Below are 21848 nucleotides of genomic sequence, written 5' to 3'. Positions count from 1 at the left end.
CATTGCCACCATTGTTCCACACAAAATTGTTCTCGTTTATTCATTCCCTTTTATCCCCAGTCCCTTCCTTCCCACAGGAAACCATTCTAATTTTTGTTGTTGGGTTACCTTAAAATTGGTGGCCTTGTTCTGTGTGCGTGTGTGTTAATTTCTGTGAGTGATGCAGTTCCACATCCACTGTTCCTTTCACCCGCTCCATCTTCTGGCTGCGTCCACTGGATTGCGCTTACTACACCACACTGCGGTCATCTGCCAGGCGCTGGACGTCCAGATTGCCACCTTCTTCCTGTCACCACAGAATACATGGCAGCAAACAGCTCTGTCCTTGTCGCCTTGAGGGTAGAGAATGACCTAATGTGACTAAGGAGGACGAGAATGTTCCTACAAGGGCTGCACTTGGCTCTACTCCCCCAGCATGCTGGAAGGGGTCCTATACCTGCTTTGCTGCCTTTTCCAGCCATTTCTTTATGTGTTTATTTTGCCAGTTTAATGGCGTGCGAAATGGTGGAACGGGTAAGAGATCTCTGTGGAGCCTCTTTCTTAAGGGCACTAATCCCGTCCTGAGGGCGGAACCCTCAGGACTTGAGCACCTCGCCTCCCAAAGGCATCACCTGAACACCTCACCTCCCAAAGGCATCATCACCTCCTGTCACCGTCACATCAGACATTAGATTTTCAGCATGAATGACACAAACATTCAGACTATCACGAATGCTTAGCTCATTTAAAAAAAATTTTTTTTAATGTTTATTATTTTTGAGAGACACAGACAGAGATAGAATACAAGCTGGGGGAGGGCAGAGAGAGAGGGAGACACAGAATCGGAAGCAGGCTCCAGGCTCTGAGCTGCCAACACAGAGCCCGATGCGGGGCTCAAACTCACGAGCCATGAGATCATGACCTGAGCTGAAGTGGGATGCTCAACCGACTGAGCCACCCAGGCGCCTGCTTAGCTCATTTTAAAAATCTTATTTCCTGATAAAAATATTCAGAGGTATATTTTTCTCAGCACAGCTTTGTTTGCTTTATTAGAATTCATTTCTATTTCTGAATTTCTATTTTTTATTGCAATAAAATACGTGACATAAAATTTACCATTTCAATATAGTTTCTAGTGTACAATTAGTGGCATTAAGCACATTTGGACTATTGTGTATCCACCACCACCATCCGTGTCCAGAACTTTTTCATCGTCTCAAACTGAAATTCTGTCTGCATTGAATACTAACTTCCCATTCTCTCCCACCCCCAGTCCCTGGCAGCCACCATTCTACTTTCTATCCCTATAAATTTGACTACTGTAGAAACCTCATAGTAGTGGAATCTTATGATATTTGTCCTTTTGTGTCTGGCTAATTTCATTTAACATATGGCCTCAAGGTTCATTCATGTTGTAGCATGTGTCTGAATTTCATTCCTTTTTGAGGCCAAATAAGCCAGGGTTTTGTTGTTTTTTTTTTTCTTTTCCAGTTTTTTTATTTTAAGTAAACTCCATGCCATGGAGGCTCAAACTCATGACCCCAAGATCAAGAGTCACATGCCCTCCTGCCTGAGCCAGCCAGGTGCCCTGAGGCCGAATAAGCCTTTTTAAAAAAGGCTTTCATTCTTTTTTATGTCTGTACCACATTTTGTTTATCTATTCATTTGTCGACGGACATTTGGGTTATTTCCACCTTTTGGCTATTGTGAATAATGAACATTAGTGTGGTGCTGTGAACAAGGTTTTTGTGTGAGCTTTTACTTTGATTTCTGTCGGGTTTCTGTCTAGGAGTGGAATTCCCAGGTCATATGATAACTCTGTGCTGAACCTCTTGTGGATCTGAATCTTTCTGGAGCTCTGCCTCTAAATTGGGACCTGAGTAGATCCTTTCTGAATTCAGGAGTTTAAAAAGCTAGGTTTCAGTTCTGGCTCTACCGTTAATAAAATTTGTGATATTGGACAAGTAACGCTATTCTCATCTGTGCAAATAATGCTGTTCTCAGGGAGTTGTTGCAGTTAAATCTTACATGTGAATATGTATAAGGAGCCGTGAGACCTAAAAATATCCTCCGCCCATTGGGTACCTACCTCTCCGTGACAAAGCTGCAACCTTCCTTGTGTTTGTTTTCACAATAAGCTTCCTCAAGGTCAAATGTTATTCAGCGATCAAGAAGACTTTATAAGGGAAATTGGCAAAGACAGCTCAAATCAGATAAAAATGGCCCGTTGGAAGATCTGGCTCTGTGGACGGGGTGTCGTCCCATCTGCGGGGCCGGCCTAACGTCCTAGTGCGGTGCCGGGTACACAGTCAGACTCGGTTGACGTCTGTAGAATGAGTGAAAGTTTGTACGGTGAGCAGTCATCCCACTTCCTGGAATCTGTCGTAAGGAAGTGGCTCAAACCAGGTCAAAAACTGTCGAGTGAAGACATTAACTGTCTCAGACAGGAAAGCGGGAAACAACGTGAGCACCAGCACAGGAGGCAGTGGGTCAGTAGATTGTGAAACATCCCTTAAGGAAATAATCTAGGTTCTCAAGGCTACACTGAGACACAAAAGGAAACTTGAGTGAAGAGGAAAAATACAAAGTTTGCCCAGAATTATTTTTTTTTAAAAAGTCACGAAAATAGACTGCAGGAAAAGAATGGTAGAATAGTGGTAATGATATTTAAACGGATTTGATTTTTAAAGCCATTTGTTCCCACCCTGTGACTTCTTCTGAATGAAGACGCTCCCTTTCCCCCTCAGGTGCAAGAGCTCGAGCACAGCTTGCAGGCTTCTGAGGAGAAGCTGAAGCACAGTGGTGACGTTGTGGCGGCTCAGGAAGCTCAGATTCGGGAGCTTGTAAGTGGTGGTTGTGGCTGCTGGGCTCTAGGCCCTCGATGCTTGCTTGCCCTTTACGCCTTTGCAGTCACCCCAGACTCACCCCGGTGAGGTGCTAGGACCTGACCTCAGATACACTTGTTGAACTGGGTGTGAGCAGGAGGGCAGCTGTGGTAGAGGGAGTCCGGACGCGCTACGTACTGAAGGATCTGAGTTACCCAAGGAGGGAGGGACTGGCTAATTGCCATCTGATGGCCGGCCATGGGGCCCGGCCTAGTTCTGGGACTGTTAGAGGCGGTAACTCTGCCGGCAGTCAGACCTCAGCTTGCGGCCAGGACTGAGGAGAATTTGGCGAGGGGTTTGGCCAACCATTGCAGCCCCAGGTGGGGTGTTGAGTTAGGAGCTAGAGAAACGAAAGCATTATTTATTGTATGTTGGCCGTGCCAGTCACTGTGCTGAGTATTCTGCACGTGTTGTATTTAGTCCTTGCTATAGACCTAAGAAGTACATACTATTCTCATTCCCTAGAGGAAGCTGGTTCAGAAAGACTGGGTCACTAACCCAGTGGTCATGGTCTCCCTGCTGGTAAATGGCAGAACCCGCATCTTTCTTCGGTCAGAGCCCTTGTTCATCGTCACTGTACTGTACAGACCGTCCATGATTTATAATGGCTCAACTTAAGGATTTTCAGCTTTATGAGATGAGAAATCAGTACGCACTGAGTAGAAACCATACTTCAAATTGTGAAGTTTGAGCTTCTCCTGGGCTAAATGTGTGCAATACAATATTCTTCCTCGATACCAGACTGTGGTGGGGAGCCGCAGCCCCTGGGCAGACTTTCTGTTTGTCACTTTCAGTGCAGTATTCAGTAAATTACAGGAGATATCCAACACTTTAATATAAAACAGACTTAGCCCAATTGTAGGCTAATGTAAGTGTACTGAGCATGCATTTATTTATTTATTTATTTTTTTTTTTTTTTTAATTTTATTTTGAAGTAATCCCTACATCCAGCATGGGGCTTGTATTCACAACCCTGAGATCAAGAGTCACGTGCTCCACCAACTGAGCCAGCCAGGTGGCCCTCTTTTTTTTTTTTTTTAAGTAGCCTAGACTACTTTATTAATTTTTTAATTTTATTTATTTATCTTAGAAAATGCACGTGAGCAGGGGAGGGGCAGAGAAAGAAGGAGACAGAGAATCCAAAGCAGGCTCTGTGCTATCAGTGCAAAGCCCGATGTGGGGCTCAGACTCACAAATCGTGAGATCATGACCAAGCTGAAATCAGTCATTCAACCAACTGAGCCACTCAGGTGCCCGTGGCCTAGCCTACTCTAAATGCTCAGAACTGGGGTACCTGGCTGGCTCAGGCCGCAGAGCATGCAACTCGTGATCTTGGGGTTGTGAGTTCAAGCTCTACGTTGGGTGTGGAGATTACTTAAAAATAAAATCTTTAAAAAGTAAAGTAGGCTAGGCTGAGCTATGATGCTTGTTTTGACTTAATACCTTCAACTTACAGTGAGATTGTAGGGTTGTAACCCCATCGTAAATTGAGGAAGATACATATTGCCTCCCCAAGAAAAGCCTCAGCCATAGAGGGCAGTACCAAGTAGGGTGAAGGAGGGCTGTATCTTAGGACTGACTGGTGCCCTAAGCTGTCCTCCCAGCACCAAGACCAGTCCCAGACTCTAGCTCCTGAATAGGCCAGGGGTGCCCGGCAGGGCTGCAGGTGGAGACCTCAGCAGCGCCCAGGCCAGAGAACAGGAAGGAGAGTTGTTTCCACTGGACACCCATCTTTGGGTCACCAAGGGACAGAACGGATGAGGTCCTCACTGTCACCATGAATACTGTCCTCTGCAGGCCGCCGCAAACAAGGAGAGCAGCCAGGCACAGCAGCAGGTCCTCGCCCTGGAACGGCAGTGCATGGAGCGCGTCCACACACTGGAGGCCCAGCTCGCTGCCCTGGAGAGCGCCCGGGTGGCCGACCAGACCGCCGCAGAGCGGGAGGTGGTACGTGAGGAAAGGAGTGAGCTTTGTGAGCACCAGGTTCACGCGTTGCTGGGCCGCTGGGTTGTGGACAGGAAGAAGACCAGCCTCCCTTTCAACAGAGAACCACTTTTTGGAGCAGTTTTTATCTTTCCATTGAGACACCTGCTCATGAGAATGGATGTAAAAAGGCTGCTTTTTATAAAACCCCAAACAGATGGGTTTTCTTTTCTTCTGGGCTGCGCAAGGACTTGTGCTTCCTGACCAATCCTGTCAGCCTCCTCCCCTCTTTCTGCAGTGTTCTTGTTCCTCCCTCATGGCTTCTCCCTCTCTCTGATTCCTCACCGTCAGAGTTAAGTGCCATATTTCTTCTCGTGAGGAGGGTAGCTGAGAATTTTCCATCTCCTCTCCCACCCCTGCAGGGACACAGGAGGTGGGGTGCATTTGTAAAGGTTCCATGTCTGTAGGACTGTGCCCAGGGGAAATAGGGAAACGCCCTTTTCGTTTTATGTATACTTTTCTTAATTTGCAGAGAGAACTGGAGCAAGAAAACGCAGCCCTTAAGGAAAGTAAGAATGAATGTGAACGTTCTTTGCAACACCACCAACTTGAACTAAAGAAGCTCAAGGTATTTATCTAACGGTGTCCATGTGTCACAGCAGTGGCCCATCTTTTATACGTGTATTGGGAGCAGCCCAGTAAAAGTCCTGTACTCAGAGTGGAGAAGGCGTGAACTGGCATTTGCTCAACAGTCCCTTAGACATTTGTTAGAAATGTCACCTCATTAAGTCCTGTCGTGATCCAGGGTGGGAGGAGGAATTATGCTCACTGTGCAATTAACGTCATTCAGGCTCCACGTATAAGTAATTCGTCTGAGTTCCATAGTTAGTTCCAGGTGGTGCTGGTCTGACTTCATGCATCCAGCCCTTCCTCTGTGTCATCGTCAGCAGCTTCCTGAAAGTCATGCTGTCAAACCACTGGTGTTGTTGATCTTTCCAGCGAGATTAGGAAAACAAGGGCTTAACTTGTCTTAAGGACCCCATCTGTTTATGTCGGAGACCACATGTAGAGATGAGAAACAGTCTGCTGGATTGTTACCCTTTCCCTTCTGAGAACTTGATTCTTTAATCAGATTATTTAATCAGATTCTTTAATCAGACGTTGCCCCCTTCACTGCCTGGACGTAACTGGATGCAGAGAGTTTCTGCCACTTTCTTACAGGCCTCCAGCCTCCTCTGGCCCCGTTCGTAAGAGCCCTTAGATGATGGATCATTGCAGTACTTGCCCAGCTTGGTCACGACACAAAGATCTTGTGGATCTTTTGGCAGAGACCTTCTCTGAGAACACCCAAAGCTGTGGGTCTGCATTAAGTAAGCTTTCAGTAATAGTCTCTGCTAAGTTAGGTGCTAATGATGTAGTGCTATATCGTGGGAAACGTGTACTTTGGTGGCAGATATTTTTTCATGCATTCCTTCAGCAAAGAGTGGAGTACCTGTGGGCTCTAGTGTAGGTGCTGGCATGTGGCATTGAGCAAAACAGGCAAAATTTCCCTCCGGTGGCGCTTGTAACTAGATAATGAACAACTGATAAATAGTCGTAAGTGCAGTGCAGAAAGTAAAGCAAGTGTGAAGGACAAAGAGGAGAGAGGAGAGGGCTCTAAGGTGGAGGTTAGGGAGGACTTCCGTGATATTTGAGCAAAAGCTCTGAGTCATGAGAAGGGGCCAGCAATGTGAATGTTTGGGAAGGAAATATTCCAGAAGAAATAGCAAATAGAGGGGACAAAACAGAAGAGACTCCTAAATATGGAGAACAAACTGAGGATTACGGGAGGGGTTGTGGGAGGGGGGATGGGCTAAATGGTAAGGGGCACTAAGGAATCTACTTCTGAAATCATTGTTGCACTATATGCTAAGTAATTGGATGTAAATTTTTAAAAATTAAAAATTAAAAAAAAACAGAAAGAAATAGCAAATAGAAAAGCTCTGAGGCAGGGACACCTGGGTGGCTCAGTCGGTTGGGTGTCCGATTTTGGCTTAGGTCATGATCTCATGGTTCATGGGTTTGAGCCCTGCATCGGGCTCTGTGCTGACAGCTCAGAGCTTGGAGCCTGCTTCAGATTCTGTGTCTCCCTCTCTCTCTGCCCCTCCCCTACTTGCACTCTGTCTCACTCTCTTTCTGTCTCTCTCAAAAATAAACATTAAATTAAAAAACAAAAGAAAAACTTTGAGGCAGAAAAAACACTTAGTTCAGAAAACAGCACCAAGGCCAGTGTGGCTGCTGCTCAATGGGCTCAGGGAAAAGAGGAGAGGAGCCAGGCAAGCAGACTTTGGGAGTTTTAAGCAAAGAAGTGATGGGAGAAGTTTTAAAATCATCATTCTGGTTCTTTGTGGAGCATGTTCTGGAAAGGAGGCAAGTACAGAAGCAGGAAGTCCTGTTCAGAGGCTCAGATATTACATTGCTTACCATGTTTAAAGGCATAAAAGACAAAATCACAAATTTCAGCAGAGATTTGGAAACTGTACTAAATGGAAGCAGTTTTAAAAGGGAAACAAATTAGAGTGTGGGAGTTGGAAAGTGTAGAGCTGAGACCCCAATGCAGTAGGCACCCAAAAGGCACAAGGAAACTTTTGAGGGTAATGAGTATTTTCACGGTTGTTATTGTGGTGATGGTTTCACCATAAGCCATCACATTCCACACTTAAAATATGCGCAGCATAGTGTCAGTTATACTTCAGGAAAGTTGTTTTAAAAACTAATATGTTTAACAACAGATGAGCACTCATAAGAGAATTAGTGAGACAGAAGAAAAGGCAGAATGAAATACAGAAAAAACATGAAAGAAGACAGGATGCTGCAAGGTGTTTGATCACCTGTCAGTGGGGGCCCAGAAGGGAATGCAGATGTGAGGTCGAAGCAATTATTGAAGCAACAGTAGCTGAGAATTTTCCAAATAGCTGAAAGCTGTCAGTTCACAGGTACAGGTGTGAGAATTCTTACAAATCCAAATGGGATAAATGTTATTTTTCCTTTTTCTTTAAGTTTATTTATTTATTTATTTTTTTCTGTTTTTTTGAGAGAGAGAGAGAGAGAGAGAGACAGAATGCAAGCTGGGGAGGGGCAGAGAAAGAAGGAAACACAGGATCTGAAGCAGGCTCCAGGCTCTGAGCTGTCAGCACAGAGCCCAACGCAGGGCTCGAACTCGTGAACCTGGGCCCAAGTCGGGTGCTCAACTGACTAAGCCACCCAGGCACCCCTAAGTTTATTTTTTTTTAGTAATCTCTACACCTGATGTAGGGCTCAAATTCATGACCCCCCAAGATCAAGAGTCACATACTTTTCCAACTGAGCCAGGCAGGCTCTCCCAAGATAAGTTTTGAAGTCTGTACCCGGATACACAATAGTAGTAGACCTATAAAAACCAATAAAACAGAAACGAGGAGTGGAAACCAATTTGACAATAAATTTCATATTAAAAAAAAAAAAAAACCCAGAAACGAGGAATTAGTCACCAACAGATTTGCCCTAAAGGAAGTGCTAGAGAGCATCATTCAGGTGGAGGAAGATTCTAGATAGGAGGACAGAAGATATAAGGCAATAAGAAAGAATAAAGGTACACAAAAAGAACCAGAAGATCTGTCCTACGGTCCAGTCACGGTCCAGTCAGGATAAAGGAACCAGACCCATTTATTGAAGTGAGAATTCGTTTGTTTTTTTTTTTTTTTAACCTTTATTTATTTTTGAGACAGAGAGAGACAGAGCATGAATGGGGGAGGGGCAGAGAGAGAGGGAGACACAGAATCGGAAGCAGGCTGCAGGCTCTGAGCCATCAGCCCAGAGCCCGACGCGGGGCTCGAACTCACAGACCGCGAGATCGTGACCTGAGCTGAAGTCGGACGCTTAACCGACTGAGCCACCCAGGCGCCCCTGAAGTGAGAATTCTTGATCTCATGTAAAGTTTTTAGTCCAGCACTGAAACAGGCAAAAGATAGTGTGAAGGTAGCCACTGCAGAAACAGCTACAACTAAGGGAACAAAGCAAAGAAGGTTGAATTATTAAACTTAGGAATTAAGACAAAGGGCCCCACAGGTCTAGCACTTGGGCCGCTGAGCAGGGGACGCTGTTCAGCGGGCGCTGGTGTGCTGGGGGACAGGGCAGCCAGTGAAATCAGCCCCGGGGGCTGGGGAACCTGCAGAGCGGATACAGATGCGGCTGCGGGAAGAAATTGCCTTCTTGCCACCGCCAGGGCAGTGCAGACTGCTCGCAGAAGCGGACAGGAAGGAGCAAGGCTTTTGCTGTGTTCTCCTGCTTTCCAGTCTGCCTCGAGCTCCTCCTGTTAGCAGAGGTTCACATGGAACCAGCTGGACGAGCAGAAATGTCATTTGCAGAGCCTCAGACCAGATGTAGCATCGTCGCAAAGCAGAGGATAAAAGGGGCAGTGGGGCCGATAGGCGGGAATAAAAACTGGCTCACACAGGCTGTTTAGAAGTGTGGTTAATTTTCAAATGTTTGCGGAATGTTCTCGATCTTGGATTTCTAGTTTAATACTATTATGATCAGATCATACACTAAATGATTTCAGCCCTTTGATGTTTACTGAGGTTTGTTTTATGGCCCAGCCTGTCATACAGAGTCTATTTTGGTAAATGTTTCAGTGCGCTGCTGCTGTGAGGGGAAAGCATTCTGTAAATGCTAATTAGATCAAGTTGGGTGATAGTGTTGTCCAAATCTTTTATGTTTTCTGATGTTTCTTTTTTGTCTTCTTGTTCCATCAGTTAGTAAGAGTGATGTGTTAAATCTTCAACTGTGATCACAGATTTGTCTCTCTCTTTAATCCTGCTGGTTGTCAGTCTTTGCCTCAAGTGTTTTGAAGCACTATTTTTAGGTGCATACCTATTTAGACTGCTGTCAGGGAATATACTCCCAGGTGCAGGGAGCTGCCACACGTGGGTAGCCTGGTGGCTCCTGCGGCCAACCCGGACTGTGCCGGGCAACCTCGAATCCTACAGTCCTGGGTTGCATGCGGCTCTGGCGGTAGCACAGACTTCAGAGCCACATAGACCCCGTCCTGTGTGCCAGCCTAGCCCCTCACCGGCTGACTCTTGAAGGAGTCTAGTTTCCCTTTTTTCAAAACTGAAGATAATAACCCTTGACCTCGAGAGGATTGCCCCGAGGCTCGAGGGTGACCGTGGATAAAAAGTATCCCATGCAGTTCCTGGCATGGAGGTGCTTTGAGTCTCTGGTTCCTGCCCTGACCTGCTTTCCTGCCTCGCGCTCTGTCTGCTGGCCGTCCTCTTAGACACCAGCAGTCCAAGCTCTTCTAAACCTCCCCGGAAAAGCCTTCTGCCACCTGCCGCCTGGACTCGCAGGGCCACGTTTCCGTAGCTGCTTCTCCTGTATCAACACTGCCTCCCCCGCTGAGGGGTATTGTCTGGCGCAGCGCGGGCTCCTGCCTTTTGAATTCAGACGCTAGGTTTCCTCGTCTCTACTAGAGATGGACTCAAAGAAAGGTCAATTCTGACAACTCCACAGTAGGAGCCAGAATTCCCCTGGCCAGGAGGCCGGTGTCTCCTTCCATCAACTCACTTGTACCGACACAAATTGAAAGGTGTCATAGGGGAGTTGAGTAGCTCCCAGAACCAGAAAGACTTGTCCGACTGGAACTTGGGGGTGGGGAGCGCCTCAGGTCTCTTTCCTTCCTGCATCATGCTGTTTCTTGCCCTGTCAGTTACCCAGACTCTTGGCCTTGCTTTTCCCCACGATGCAGGTGACGGCCTTCAAATCGGGTGGTCATCACAGCAGCAGCTCCAAGCTGGTGACATGCCAGCTTAGGAAAGAGGGCTTCTCCTTGGCTTATCAAAAAGGCTTCTGATGTAAAAAGGGATTCTGATTGGTCCATCTTAGGTGACAGAGCCACCCCTTGAACAAATAATTTTGGCCAGGGGGCTGCAGGACTTCAGTTGGCCAGGCCTGAGTCCCATGCTTCTCCTTGTAGCCGCAACATGGGCAGCCCTACCAGAACTGCAGGGTAGAAGTGGGGAATAGCAGTGATGAGGCTCTTATCCCCCAAAACGGTGTGATCTGGGGTAGACACAAACCACAGATGTCCCTGACCAGAATGTAGGCACCTGAGAAGTCTAGGGGTTGATCGGTGAGCACGGCATTCGTCTCCGGGAAGAGGACCGATGTGTCTGTCTGTCAGGAGGTGGTTCCTGTGCTGTGGGGCAGGCCAGGGAGGCAGCCCGGCTCCATGTAGAAAATTTTCTGGGTGGTACAGTCTAACATCCAGAGGCTTGGCTCTAAGCTCAGACGCTGGCTTCAGACCTGGCAATGCCACTTACTAGCTGTGGGACCAGAGCCTTTTTCTCTTATAAAATGGATAATTTTGATGAGTCTGTGGCATTTTGCCCTGCCCTATTTAATTCAGTAAATGCTGATTATTTTTCCCATAATTGGATTGTTCCGGTCCACTAGTCCATTCACATGGCCTGAGAATCTTCCTTCCTATTCTGTGTTGATTTCATCAGACCAGCTCTTCTCTTGGAGTTCTGAGTCCCCTAACCGTGGCCCGAGGACTGGCTGGTGTGCCCATGGGATCCCCGAGCCTCGGCGGTTTGCCCTTGTGCGGAGAGGTCGGTGGGTTGTACACCAGGACAGCTCTCAGAGGCACACAGACGGCACCGCAGCGAGAGGGCAGTCCAGGGCCCTCGGGCAGCAGGAAGAAAATCTGTAGGACGGAGGATGGCATTCCCCCAGTGGGCGGCACATAACGTGCAGTGAAACACCCGTGAGGCGTTTGGCGGCTCAGTGTCCCATTTTCTGGATTGTAGGAAGAGTGGAGCCAAAGAGAAATTGTGAGTGTCGCAATGGCTCAAGCCCTGGAGGAGGTGCGGAAGCAGAGGGAAGAGTTCCAGCAACAGGTAGGCCCCGTTTGACCCTGAGGCACGGGCCAAAGGGTGGTATGTTCCAGCCTCGGGCAGGACCAGCCTGCCTCCCCGTGTGTCCTCCTCCAGGGGGTGGACACAGGTGTCAGGAATGCCAGGAACTGTGTGACTGATGACCCTGAGGTCTCTAGGAAGGTGGGAGAAAAACGTCATAAAGAAATCCTCACCCCACGGGATGGCCTTTGTGGATGTTTGATGGCTGGTTACTGTTGTAAGCCTTACCTGGGGAAAAGCCCGCATCCAGGTGCCTCCTGGGCTCTGACTCTGTGAGGGGCATCGCTGCCCACAGGCCCCGGAGGACGCAGTACAGCTGAGCCCTCGGCGAGAAGGGTGGGCAAAGCTTCCTTTCAAGACAGACTCAGCATCGGGCCCCAGACCTTGTAGGGAATGGACTCTAGGCCTTCGGTGAGTCCTTAACATAAATTCCAGTCTCAGTTGCGTCTGCAAAGACTTTAGGATAATTACACCTTTCAGATCATAATGAGGTCATGTGTATCAAATGCTAGGCATGTCACAGGTACTCAGGACACGGAAGTCATGGTTATGACAGCTTGGGGAAGGCTGGGCAGAACAACCACATCTATGGTAGGCCCGCTAGTGGTAGGCTGGGGGGGTGGGGGGCGGGCGGCCTGTGCAGGGCCCTGGCCCCAGAATTGTGCTATGTCCATAGGAGTAGAGGGTAGCCTAGGGTATGTTCGAGGCTATAGACTTCCAGGAGGGATTCCTGGGGGACCCCGGGTAGCGGAAAAGTGGAGATTTCTTTTGGGGGAGATGCGGTTACTGCTGCCGGCCTTCTCTTACGTTGGCTTTTCTGTCCAGGCTGCTAACCTCACAGCTGTGGTAGATGAGAAGGAGCAGAGTCTGCAGGAAAAAGCTGAAGTGATTCTCCAGAAAGAGCAGGAAATTTTCCAACTGAAGAAAGGTGAGGAGTCCGCCCCTGCCGAGCCCTCTCACCTGCTCCCACCCAGTACCCCTGCCCTGAAGTGGCCCGGTCCTGAAGCAGCAGGAGTCACTGGTGCTCCCCTCTGCCCGGCCTAGGTCACGACTCTGCCCTGTTGCAAATGCACCAGCTTCAGAGCGAGCTGGAAGCCCTGCAGAGCCTTAGGGCGGAGGAGTCCGAGGCTGCCGCGGGGTTCGACGTGCTGAGACTGGCCGTCCCGGAGCAGGGGTTGACACGCTCAGTTCCCGAGCCTCACGTAAGTCCCCATCTGAGCCGCGGGCCGGTGTGACGGCAGCAGGACGGGGCTGCCTGCCGTAGTTTGCCAGTAGGAGGCGGTGGGAAGACGGGGAGGAGAGCTGGCGCTCACTAGCTGCGGGATGTTGGGCAGGTCACCTCCCTTTCTTTAAAGTAGGGGTGCCTACCTGACTAGGAGCTCGTGGGTATTGAGGAGCCCGTCGGATGTGGCGCCACGTGTCCGTGTTCAGTAGAGCCCTTTCCTTCCAAGCACGCTCGCTGCACAGAAAGCTGCCTGTCCCCCTGGAAGGCGCTGGACAGGATCTCTACAGCCCAGGTTTGGTTCCTGGCCAGCTAGCTGCCTGTTCCGGCACATCAGCCCGCACCTTTGGAACCAGTCTGGCCCCCTTTCCCCATGGACCTGTGGCTTAGCTTGACCATTACCTTGTCCATCCTGTAGGCGGCCTCGAGGGCCACGCAGGACCCCGGGTACCAGCTTCCGGCTGCAGAGGGAATCCCAAATGGTGAGGTGGGGGCTGTGGACCTAGGGCAGCTGCAGAAGGAAAAACAGGACTTGGAGCAGCAACTCGTGGAGAAAAACAAGGTGAGGGTGCGCTTTACCTCAGCTGTTGATCTCCCCGCCCTCTCCCTGTTCTGGGCCTCAAACCGTTCAGTCCCTTCTCCGAGAGTTCGGCTCATGCCCCCGGGCCCCTCTTGGGAGAGATCTTACCTCTTCACCAGAAGGGCTTCTTCCTGGACTTCCACCTGTGCAGTCTTCCTTTCACACCTCCCCCACGCTTGAGATAATGTCCAGAGTATTTGCGCTCAGGCAGTAGTGAGGCCAGATGTCACAGGTGCTGCTGTCACCAGCTGGGTCATATTGGACCCATCGCCTTACCTCTCACTTCCTTTCTGTGGCTGTGAAATGACCCAGTGATGCCTGTCTTCTAGCGGTTTTACTGGCAGGGGAGGGGCATCGGGGTATGAAATGAAAGTTTGTTAGCTGTCCTGTGAAATTTCTCGTATTTGGTAGAGGCTTAATAAATGTCCCGATTCCACCCACTCCTCAGGCCCCTGCACCTGCAAGTGCAGGGTCTCCTCTGATCCTGGTTTCCAAGTGCGCTGGGAAGTTAAGGGTGCTGGCTGGTCACTGCTCTGGCCTCCAAAGTGTGATTGTGGGTGTGTATTTTTTTAGATCTGTAACAAAAGGAAAAAATGCTCATTCTCGCTTACACATGTGCATTTAATCTTACTGTGAAATGTAAACTACAGAAAAGCGCACAAACTCCGTGTGCCCAGGACCCAGCCCTCAGACCTCCTCTCTAAGTGGCATTCACTCCCTCAGAGTCCTGCCTCTACTGCCCACTTTGGGCGCCCGCATCCTTATCTCAAGGCCAGACGGCTCCCTGGAGCTCTAGATTGTCTCTGTCTCCGTGGCAGTGTCTAAAAGGCATCTGCGTAAACCGTCCAAAACCCAACTTCACATTCACCATGCTGCCTAATGGGGGCTGCTCTTGTCTCAGTAAACGTAAAAAGTAAAAATCTTAGTATCCTTCTCAGCGCCCTTGTTTCTTACACAAGCAACATCCAAACCATTAACAAATCCTTCTGGCTCTCCCTTCAAACTATACCCCAAATGGGCTGCATCTCACCCCCACCACTGCTGCCACCGTAGGTGGGGTTACCATTTCTTCCCTGCAGGCTGGTGTTGGGCTTCTAATGGTTTCCCTGTCACCCCCTCTGTACCAGCCCTCTGATGACTTCCCCTGTCTCTGTAAATATAAGCCACATCCTTGCAGTGACCCACAAAGCCCTGTGTGGTTTGGCCCCTTAGTACCCTTTATACTGCACCCCCTCTTAGCCACATTGGCCTTGCCTTTCTGTGACTGTCAAGCACCCTCCCGCCGCAGGACCTTTGTACTTGCTGAGCCTTCTGTCTGGAATATCCTTCCTGTAATCCCCTCACTTCCTTTGTGATGTCATTTTGTTAAGGAGGGCCCCCCTCCCCCCCCACCCCCCCCTCCCCACTATGCTTGGCAGCCCTCACCATCAGAACTTCCTGTCCCCTTACCAGGCCTCTTAATACCTTCTTATGTAATGTACGGTCACTGACATTTTCTCCTCCTGAGAGCAGATATTTTTCATTTTTTTCTTTCTTTTTTTTTTTTTAAATGTTTATTTGTTGGGGTGCCTGGGTGGCTCAGTCGGTTGAGCATCCGACTTTGGCTCAGGTCACAATTTCACGACTCGTGAGTTTGGGCCTCATGTCAGGCTCTGTGCTGACAGCTCAGAGCTTGGAGCCCCCTTGGATTCTGTTTCCACCTCTCTCTGCCCCTCCCCTGCTCATGCTCTGTCTCAAATATAAGTAAACATTTAAAAAAATTAAACTTAATGTTTATTTATTTTGAGAGAAAGCAAGAGACAAAGAGAACAAGCACACGGGGGAGGGGTAGAGAGAGGGGGGGGAGAGAGAATCCAAGCGGGCTCTGTGCTCATTGCGGAGTCTGACGTGGGACTCGATCTCACAACTGTGAGATCATGACCTGAGCAGAGATTAAGAGTTGGATGCTTAACCAACTGAACCACCCACGTGCCCCTGAGCATTTCTTCTTTTGCTTCTTGCTTTTCCCCAGCCTCTAGGACAGCGTCTGCCTGTAGTAGGGATTTAATCAGTATTTGTTAGATGAGTTCATCAGTGAACCAAAATCCTAGAAAATCAGGTAAAATTTAAAATACATAAAATCGCAAATGTACTTTTGGGTGAGTGCCAGTGGTCAGTCAAGAGAATACAGATTGAAACAACACATTATCATTTATAAAATGGGATGTGTTGGAGGCCATTTAATGTGCTTGACGGGAGCTGGGTCTGTGGCAGAGCCATCTCAGTCCTGCCGAGAGACTGGACACACGTTGGAGAAAGGGAAGCTGCTGTTACTGCCGTGTTCAAAAATGGAGGCTCAGCACCGCCCTAAGGCATGGGGCATCCCCTCGAGCTACTGTCACATTAGAAGTTAAAATTAAGGGGGCACCTAGTTGGCTCAGTAGGTGGTGCACACAACTCTTGATCTCAGGGTCATGAGTTCAAGCCCCACGTTGGGCATAGAGCCTACTTAAAAAAAAAGAAGTTAGGGAAACCGTGGAAAGCTATGAAAACTGTGATAAATGAAAAACACACACTATTCACAATTCCAGCTACTCGGTGCAAGATCAGTGACTCAGACCTGAAGGTCACGGGAAAGACTAAGTTTGTGAGATTTTGAAGAAATGTTTAATGTTCTTTCCTGTATTGCTGATTATACAGTAAATTTTCTCATTGGGAAAACAGAGGTTAGCCTTTTTAGTGATTAACGGAGTGTGTAATAAATTACACTTAAAGCTCAATACTAATTAAACTCACTAAAAATAAAATAAAATAGAGAAGTACAGAAAAACCATGACCGTTTACACTGTTCCAAATAAGCATTGAAAATGGTATTTCCGGAGCAGTGGTGAGGGATCATAGCACGTAAATCTCATTCTGAAGGACAAGTCTACTGTGCAGAGGTGTTTCCAGACGCAGGCACCTGAAGCAGTCCTGAGGGCTGAGCCCCTGGGGAGGCCGGGGCAGCCCTGGGGCACGAGCGCTCCACAGAGGGTATGTGACGGCTTCAGTGGCCCTTGTGGGGCCTGGAGAGCATGTGCGTGCAGAGCAGCGAGAAGGAGGGAAGAGAGCCCCGGACGGGAGGCACACAGGTGTGACAACACGAGCCCCTCAGGAGACGGGACAGTGTCTTATAACAGGTGTATAGGGTCCCAAGGGGGTGGGTGGCTGTTCTGTTGTCCTTGGCACCTTAAAGATGGTGGAATGTACATGTAACAGATGGCTTTTTGCGGGGGGCGGGGTTTGTCTCAGACCATAAAGCAGATGCAGCAGAGGATGCTGGAACTCAAAAAGACTCTCCAGAAGGAACTGGTAAGTTCCCCTCTTCTCCCCACTGCCTGTGCCCTTCCTGGCTCTGGCCCTCCCGGGTTCCCTCGCCGCTTGACAATGCTCTCCCCCCACCGGTTGACTGCGAGGTCTCTGGGAAGCCAGATGTTGGCTGGTGGGACGGTAGCCCTGCCAGCTCGAACCTGTCTCTGAAAAGTAACTGTGTGACTCGGGGCACGTGCGGTTCTTCTCCAAGCCCGTCTGTGGGCTGAGAAGTCAGCGACCTGTGCGCCGCAGGTGAGCAGCAGAGCGCCGGGCCCAGACAGGAGAGCGGCACCTCTGCCCAGTTTGGGGTGCTCGCTGCCCCGCAGACATCCTGACACCGGGACGGGGATCGTCCAGACTTCCCCAGACAACCCCCTCCTTCCTCTCGGGCCGCCCCGTCTGCCGGTGGGGGGGAGGGGGGTTGCTGAGCCTTCTTCAGGCACTTCCTTCCCAGCGGGGGCCCTTTCACCCTACTGTGGTGCAGGTGAGGCCAAGGAACAGCGGGTGAGCGCAGCGCAAGCCGGGTGACTCTCCCGGGTGATTTTCAGACCTGTCTTGAGGGGTTTGGCACAGCATCTTTCCATTGGGTTTTTAGAAAATCAGACCCGACAGTGAGCTCTTTGAGGTCCGAGAGAAGCCTGGCCCCGAGATGCCCAACATGGCTCCTTCCGTCACGAATAATGCTGACCTGACTGATGCCCGCGAGATCAACTTTGAGTACCTTAAGCACGTGGTTTTAAAATTCATGTCCTGTCGAGAGTCTGAGGTAAAGGGTTTCTGAGTTGCCTTTTGGGTCCTGAGCGTCTGGTTCCTTTGTCCAAGCCTCGTGTGGCTTCCCACCAAGTACATTGCTTTCTTCCTCTCCCACGTTCCCATTTGGCCACCAGTGTGGACACGTAACGGTTGTTTCTCCAGCTGGCACTGACCTGCTGACGGTGCAGCCGGCAGGTGGGGGCCGAGAAGGGAGTCCGCTCCGGGGAGGCCGCGCGGGTTGGAGGCTGAGGCTGCAGTCCGGGAACGGTCTGCCCCGTGCTCCCGCATCCTGCTGAAGGGCAGGGTGGCCGCCGTGGATGTCCTGGGGATCTTGCCGGTTCCCAGAGGAAGAGATGGAGGGGAGAAAAGTCTGTCGTTGTCGTCAGACCCGAGGAAGCCCAACGTCCCCCTCCACGTGGTCCTTGCTAACCCGTGGGGAGCACACACCGGGAAGAGACCCAGGGAGCGCTCCAGCTAAGCCCCCCGATCCTCCCCCACCGTCCGCCACCCCAGGGCCCGTGGCAGCGAAACTCAACTTTGTTTCAGGCTTTTCACCTTATAAAAGCTGTGTCAGTGTTGCTGAACTTCTCACAAGAGGAAGAGAACATGCTCAAAGAAACCCTGGAGTATAAGGTAGGGTTCCCTGGCCTGCTGTCTGGTTCTTAGGAACTAGCCAGTAATCCCAGCACTGGCGGGTGAGCCCGTCCACAGCTGCATCGTCCGCCGAGAAAGTGCTGCTGGATAGTGGACTCCTGTTGGGCCGTATTTACTGAGGACGTGCCTTGTGCACACGCGTCTGCGCGGTGCCCACCGACAGGCCTTATGTATCCACCGCGCTTTCACTGACATCATTAACGTCAACAGCCCCAGGTCTGGCCCAACGTCCAGATTTTTTTTTTTAAATAAAATATTCAGGGGCGCCCGGGTGGCACAGTCGGTTAAGTGTCCGACTCTTGATCTCGGCTCAGGTCATGACCTCACAGTTCGTGAGTTCAAGCCCCACATCAGGCTCTGCACTGACAGCGTGGAGCCTGCTTGGGATTCCGTCTCTCCTTCTCTCTGCCCCTCCTTCACTGTGCACACTCGCTCGCATGCTCGCTCGCCCTCTCTCTCAAATAAAGAAAAAGAGAGAGAAAGAGAAAGAAAGAAAGAAAGAAAGAAAGAAAGAAAGAAAGAAAGAAAGAAAGGAGGGAGGGAGGGAGGGAGGGAGGGAGGGAGGGAGGGAGGGAGGAAGAAAAAGAGAAGAAAGAAACCTGGGTGGCTCAGTCGGTTGAGTGTCCAACTTCGGCTCGGGTCATGGTCTCACGGTTTGTGGGTTTGAGCACCATGTCGGGCTCTGTGCTGACAGCTCAGAGCCTGGAGCCTGCTTCGGAATCTGTGTCTCCCTCTCTCTGCCCCCCACCCCTGCTCTTACTCTGTCTGTCTCAAAAAACAAATAATAAACACCAAAAAAGTTTAAAAACTAAAAAATAAAATATTCAGAATTGACAGAACAAAAAAAATATTTTCTGGAAGAATTAGGTACAATTTCACTACCTTGTTCTTGTCAACTCTGTTTCCTCCTGCGTCCCTCCCATACTTAGAATGGGCTCTGGGCCCTGTAGACGGGTTGCCACGTCCAGCATCTTCGCTGGGTGCTTGCGGGACAGGGAGGGGGCGCTTTCAGCTTCCTCTGCACCTAGTCCCGATGCTCAGAAGCCCTCTCTGCTTCCAACGCAGATGTCGTGGTTTGGGTCCAAGCCAGCTCCAAAGGGCAGCATCCGGCCGTCCATCTCCAACCCTCGGATCCCGTGGTCCTAGGTGGAAATCCGGCAGATGGATCTCCATGCGATGACACTTTTTCTGTGAAAAGAACACTGACACACCAGTCTGGGTGGGTTTTTAATCACTGTAACCGCAGTATTTTGTACAAGCGTCAGAGCATTGTTTACAAGACTTAAGGCCCCCTTCCCGACAGACTGATCTGAAGCTCAGGAGGTGGCTGATCCTGTGTCATTGTGCTCACCAAACGGGAGGGTCCTGGCACTACCCGCGTTTCCACAGTGCTGCTAAACTCCCAGCTCTGGCCAGCACCCGTCTGCACCTGAACCCTCTAACTGTTCACGTCAGCACTCGAAGCTGAAGCCGGCGGCATCGGGCAGAGAGGAGGCACCCGGCCCACCACGGGGTGCTGACGCCGGACGGAAAGACAGCCCTTTGAAATGGTGCCCGGCAGGCCAGACCCACCTGCTTCTGCCACAGACAGCCAGCTCGTTGGGGTGGCTTTTAAAAATTCCCCTTCCCCGTCAGCATGTTTGGGTTCAGATGAGTTAGACGAGGCTTTTCAACCCTTCCTCTCAAGAAAACATTATCTCACCCTGTTTGTCAGACCACCCAGAACTTCAGATGTGTACATCTTTAAGGTACTCTGGGGCCAGTGTGGATTAATGAATATGCAACTTTCTGACAGTATCTCATTTTCCTGAAGAAAACTAGCAGATATATTTAAAAAAAAAAAAAAGATCCTTAGCACCAAATACACTCAATTGCCTTTTTAATGAATGTACTTGTCTTGGATAGGTTGCTGGTAAACCATTTTAAACTATTTTTTATAGCTAAGATTCTTCGCTATTATAAACATGTCTCTGTATTATAAAATCCATTTATTTAACTGGTGTTCTTAAAGGCAAATCAGAGCATCAAGAGGAAATTATTTCTAAAATTGGGATTCCTTTCCCCTTTTTAATTTCACCGCAGCATTCTGTGGTCTCTGCTTCCCTCTGAAGCAGTGGTGGTATTTCATTTGCTTTGCTCTTAATTCCGTGTCGTAAGACGGAGCAAATGCTAATCACACGTTCGCTACGGTTAAGGACAGCCTGGACAGTCTGCTCCGCTCGGAGGAAGCAACAGCTGCCCCCCGCCCCCCGCCCCCCTCCCGGTTCTTGACCAAAACCTGGGAAGCGGTCTGCCTTGTACGTGCAGCTACCGTCTCTCTCCCTAACGCTGCCCCTGTATACTTAGGACGACACTACACCCATACATGGCATCCAGACGGCCCCAGACGGCTACAGGACTTGATGGCGTGCAGATGGCTCGGGTAGGGACCTTTAAAAACTCTTATTATTATTAAGGAAAGGGGAATATGCTTGCCCTGGATAGTCCACAGTATGGAATCTAAAGAGAAACTGTTGATTTCGTTTGACAAAAGTTTTACCGGCTAAATAAAACAAGTTAATAACTGGAGCTCCTAAAATTTATTGTCAGTTATCCAATGATGTTTCTCAAAAATGCTTAGGGTTATAATCTATAAAATCTGTCTCACGGCGAAACACCGATTTGCGGACTTAACCTAGTACATTTCCACAGACCTGGAAGTACCGAGCAAGGGCAGCGTCACCCTCATCCCAGCCAGGCTGTCTGCCACCCAGTGGCCCATTCTCCAGTTACCTACCTCCTCCCGTGGCTCCTCCCTGCAGATGGCTTTCCCTCGTGGAGAATATCTTTTCCACTTACCTGGTGGGGACACACAATAGGAATGCCTTCCGTTCTGTAATTTGGAGAACAGGTACCTTTTCTTAGCTTTTCCAGGAGACTCCCCAAGATTAGGTGGTCCAGGGCTCACCAGACGGCTACCACACGGCGGCGGGAGCCCCATCCCACTCTGCCGTGGCCTCTCCAGCCCTTGAGCTGGTCTCACCCTGCCCCAGCCACGTCCCCGGCAGCTTTAGGTGTAGTCGTGGGACCCATCACTCGGCCTATACTTGCCTCGGGAGGATTCATTCTGACTAGGCTTTCCTCCTGCATGTTGAATTTCCTTCAGCTTTAAGAGGAAGAGTGGAGTAAATATTCTAAGTGATTTAATGCACTTTCACTTGTATAAAAAGTTCTGTGATCGACAGTATGTATAGCCCTTTATATGAGCATTGGATTTGGATTTCTCTCCGGTTGTAAATAGGAACTGTATTATCTAAGACTGCTGTAGAAAATTCATTTGTGGTGTCACTTTTTGATTAAAGCTCTTTAATCCAGATGCAACTACAGTGGGTTTTACTTGATAGTCTAATGAAATTTAGTACATTGTGTCTCATATTTAATACTTCAAGGCGAACTTCAAAGACTACAGTACAGAGCTTCCAGGTGGCAGCACAGAGATGTGGGGAGAGTGGCTTCCGTGTTGGTGAGCACAGAGATGTGGGGAGAATGGCACGCTCAGAGAGCATGGAAGCTCCATGCCCTTTCCCAAGTTCCCTATGCATCTCTTC

At 49.5% G+C, this 21848-nt stretch overlaps 1 protein-coding gene and 1 long non-coding RNA gene across 4 annotated transcripts in view; one reads left to right on the top strand and one right to left on the bottom strand.

Moving 5' to 3' along the window:
* Nucleotides 1-21621, top strand: part of GOLGA1 (golgin A1) — a 48734-nt gene extending 27113 nt beyond the window's left edge. For both annotated transcript variants that reach the window (XM_019421158.2, XM_019421157.2), the window contains 11 exons: nt 2727-2822; nt 4662-4811; nt 5320-5415; nt 11615-11704; nt 12548-12650; nt 12767-12924; nt 13363-13506; nt 16795-16854; nt 17450-17620; nt 18154-18240; nt 19327-21621. In XM_019421158.2, coding sequence (XP_019276703.2) covers nt 2727-2822; nt 4662-4811; nt 5320-5415; nt 11615-11704; nt 12548-12650; nt 12767-12924; nt 13363-13506; nt 16795-16854; nt 17450-17620; nt 18154-18240; nt 19327-19407 — 1236 coding nt within the window. In that variant the 3' untranslated portion in view covers nt 19408-21621. The remainder of the gene's footprint in view (nt 1-2726; nt 2823-4661; nt 4812-5319; nt 5416-11614; nt 11705-12547; nt 12651-12766; nt 12925-13362; nt 13507-16794; nt 16855-17449; nt 17621-18153; nt 18241-19326) is intronic.
* LOC109250176 (uncharacterized) lies at nt 129-14858 on the bottom strand. Of its 2 annotated transcripts, none has more exons than XR_002072908.2 (4): nt 13633-14858; nt 13347-13455; nt 2069-2518; nt 129-286 (listed from the first exon to the last, which is right to left on the bottom strand). It is a non-coding gene; the product is annotated as an uncharacterized LOC109250176 (long non-coding RNA). The 2 variants fall into 2 exon arrangements; XR_008424345.1 differs by having other exon boundaries at nt 13347-13861; nt 13983-14858.
* Nucleotides 21622-21848: the final 227 nt, after the last annotated feature.

This window comes from Panthera pardus, unplaced genomic scaffold, assembly GCF_024362965.1.
Source record: "Panthera pardus isolate Hobbes unplaced genomic scaffold, ASM2436296v1 HiC_scaffold_20, whole genome shotgun sequence".
Taxonomy (NCBI): domain Eukaryota; kingdom Metazoa; phylum Chordata; class Mammalia; order Carnivora; family Felidae; genus Panthera; species Panthera pardus.
Note: the sequence above shows the minus strand (reverse complement) of the source record. Positions and strands in the feature narration are given on the sequence as shown.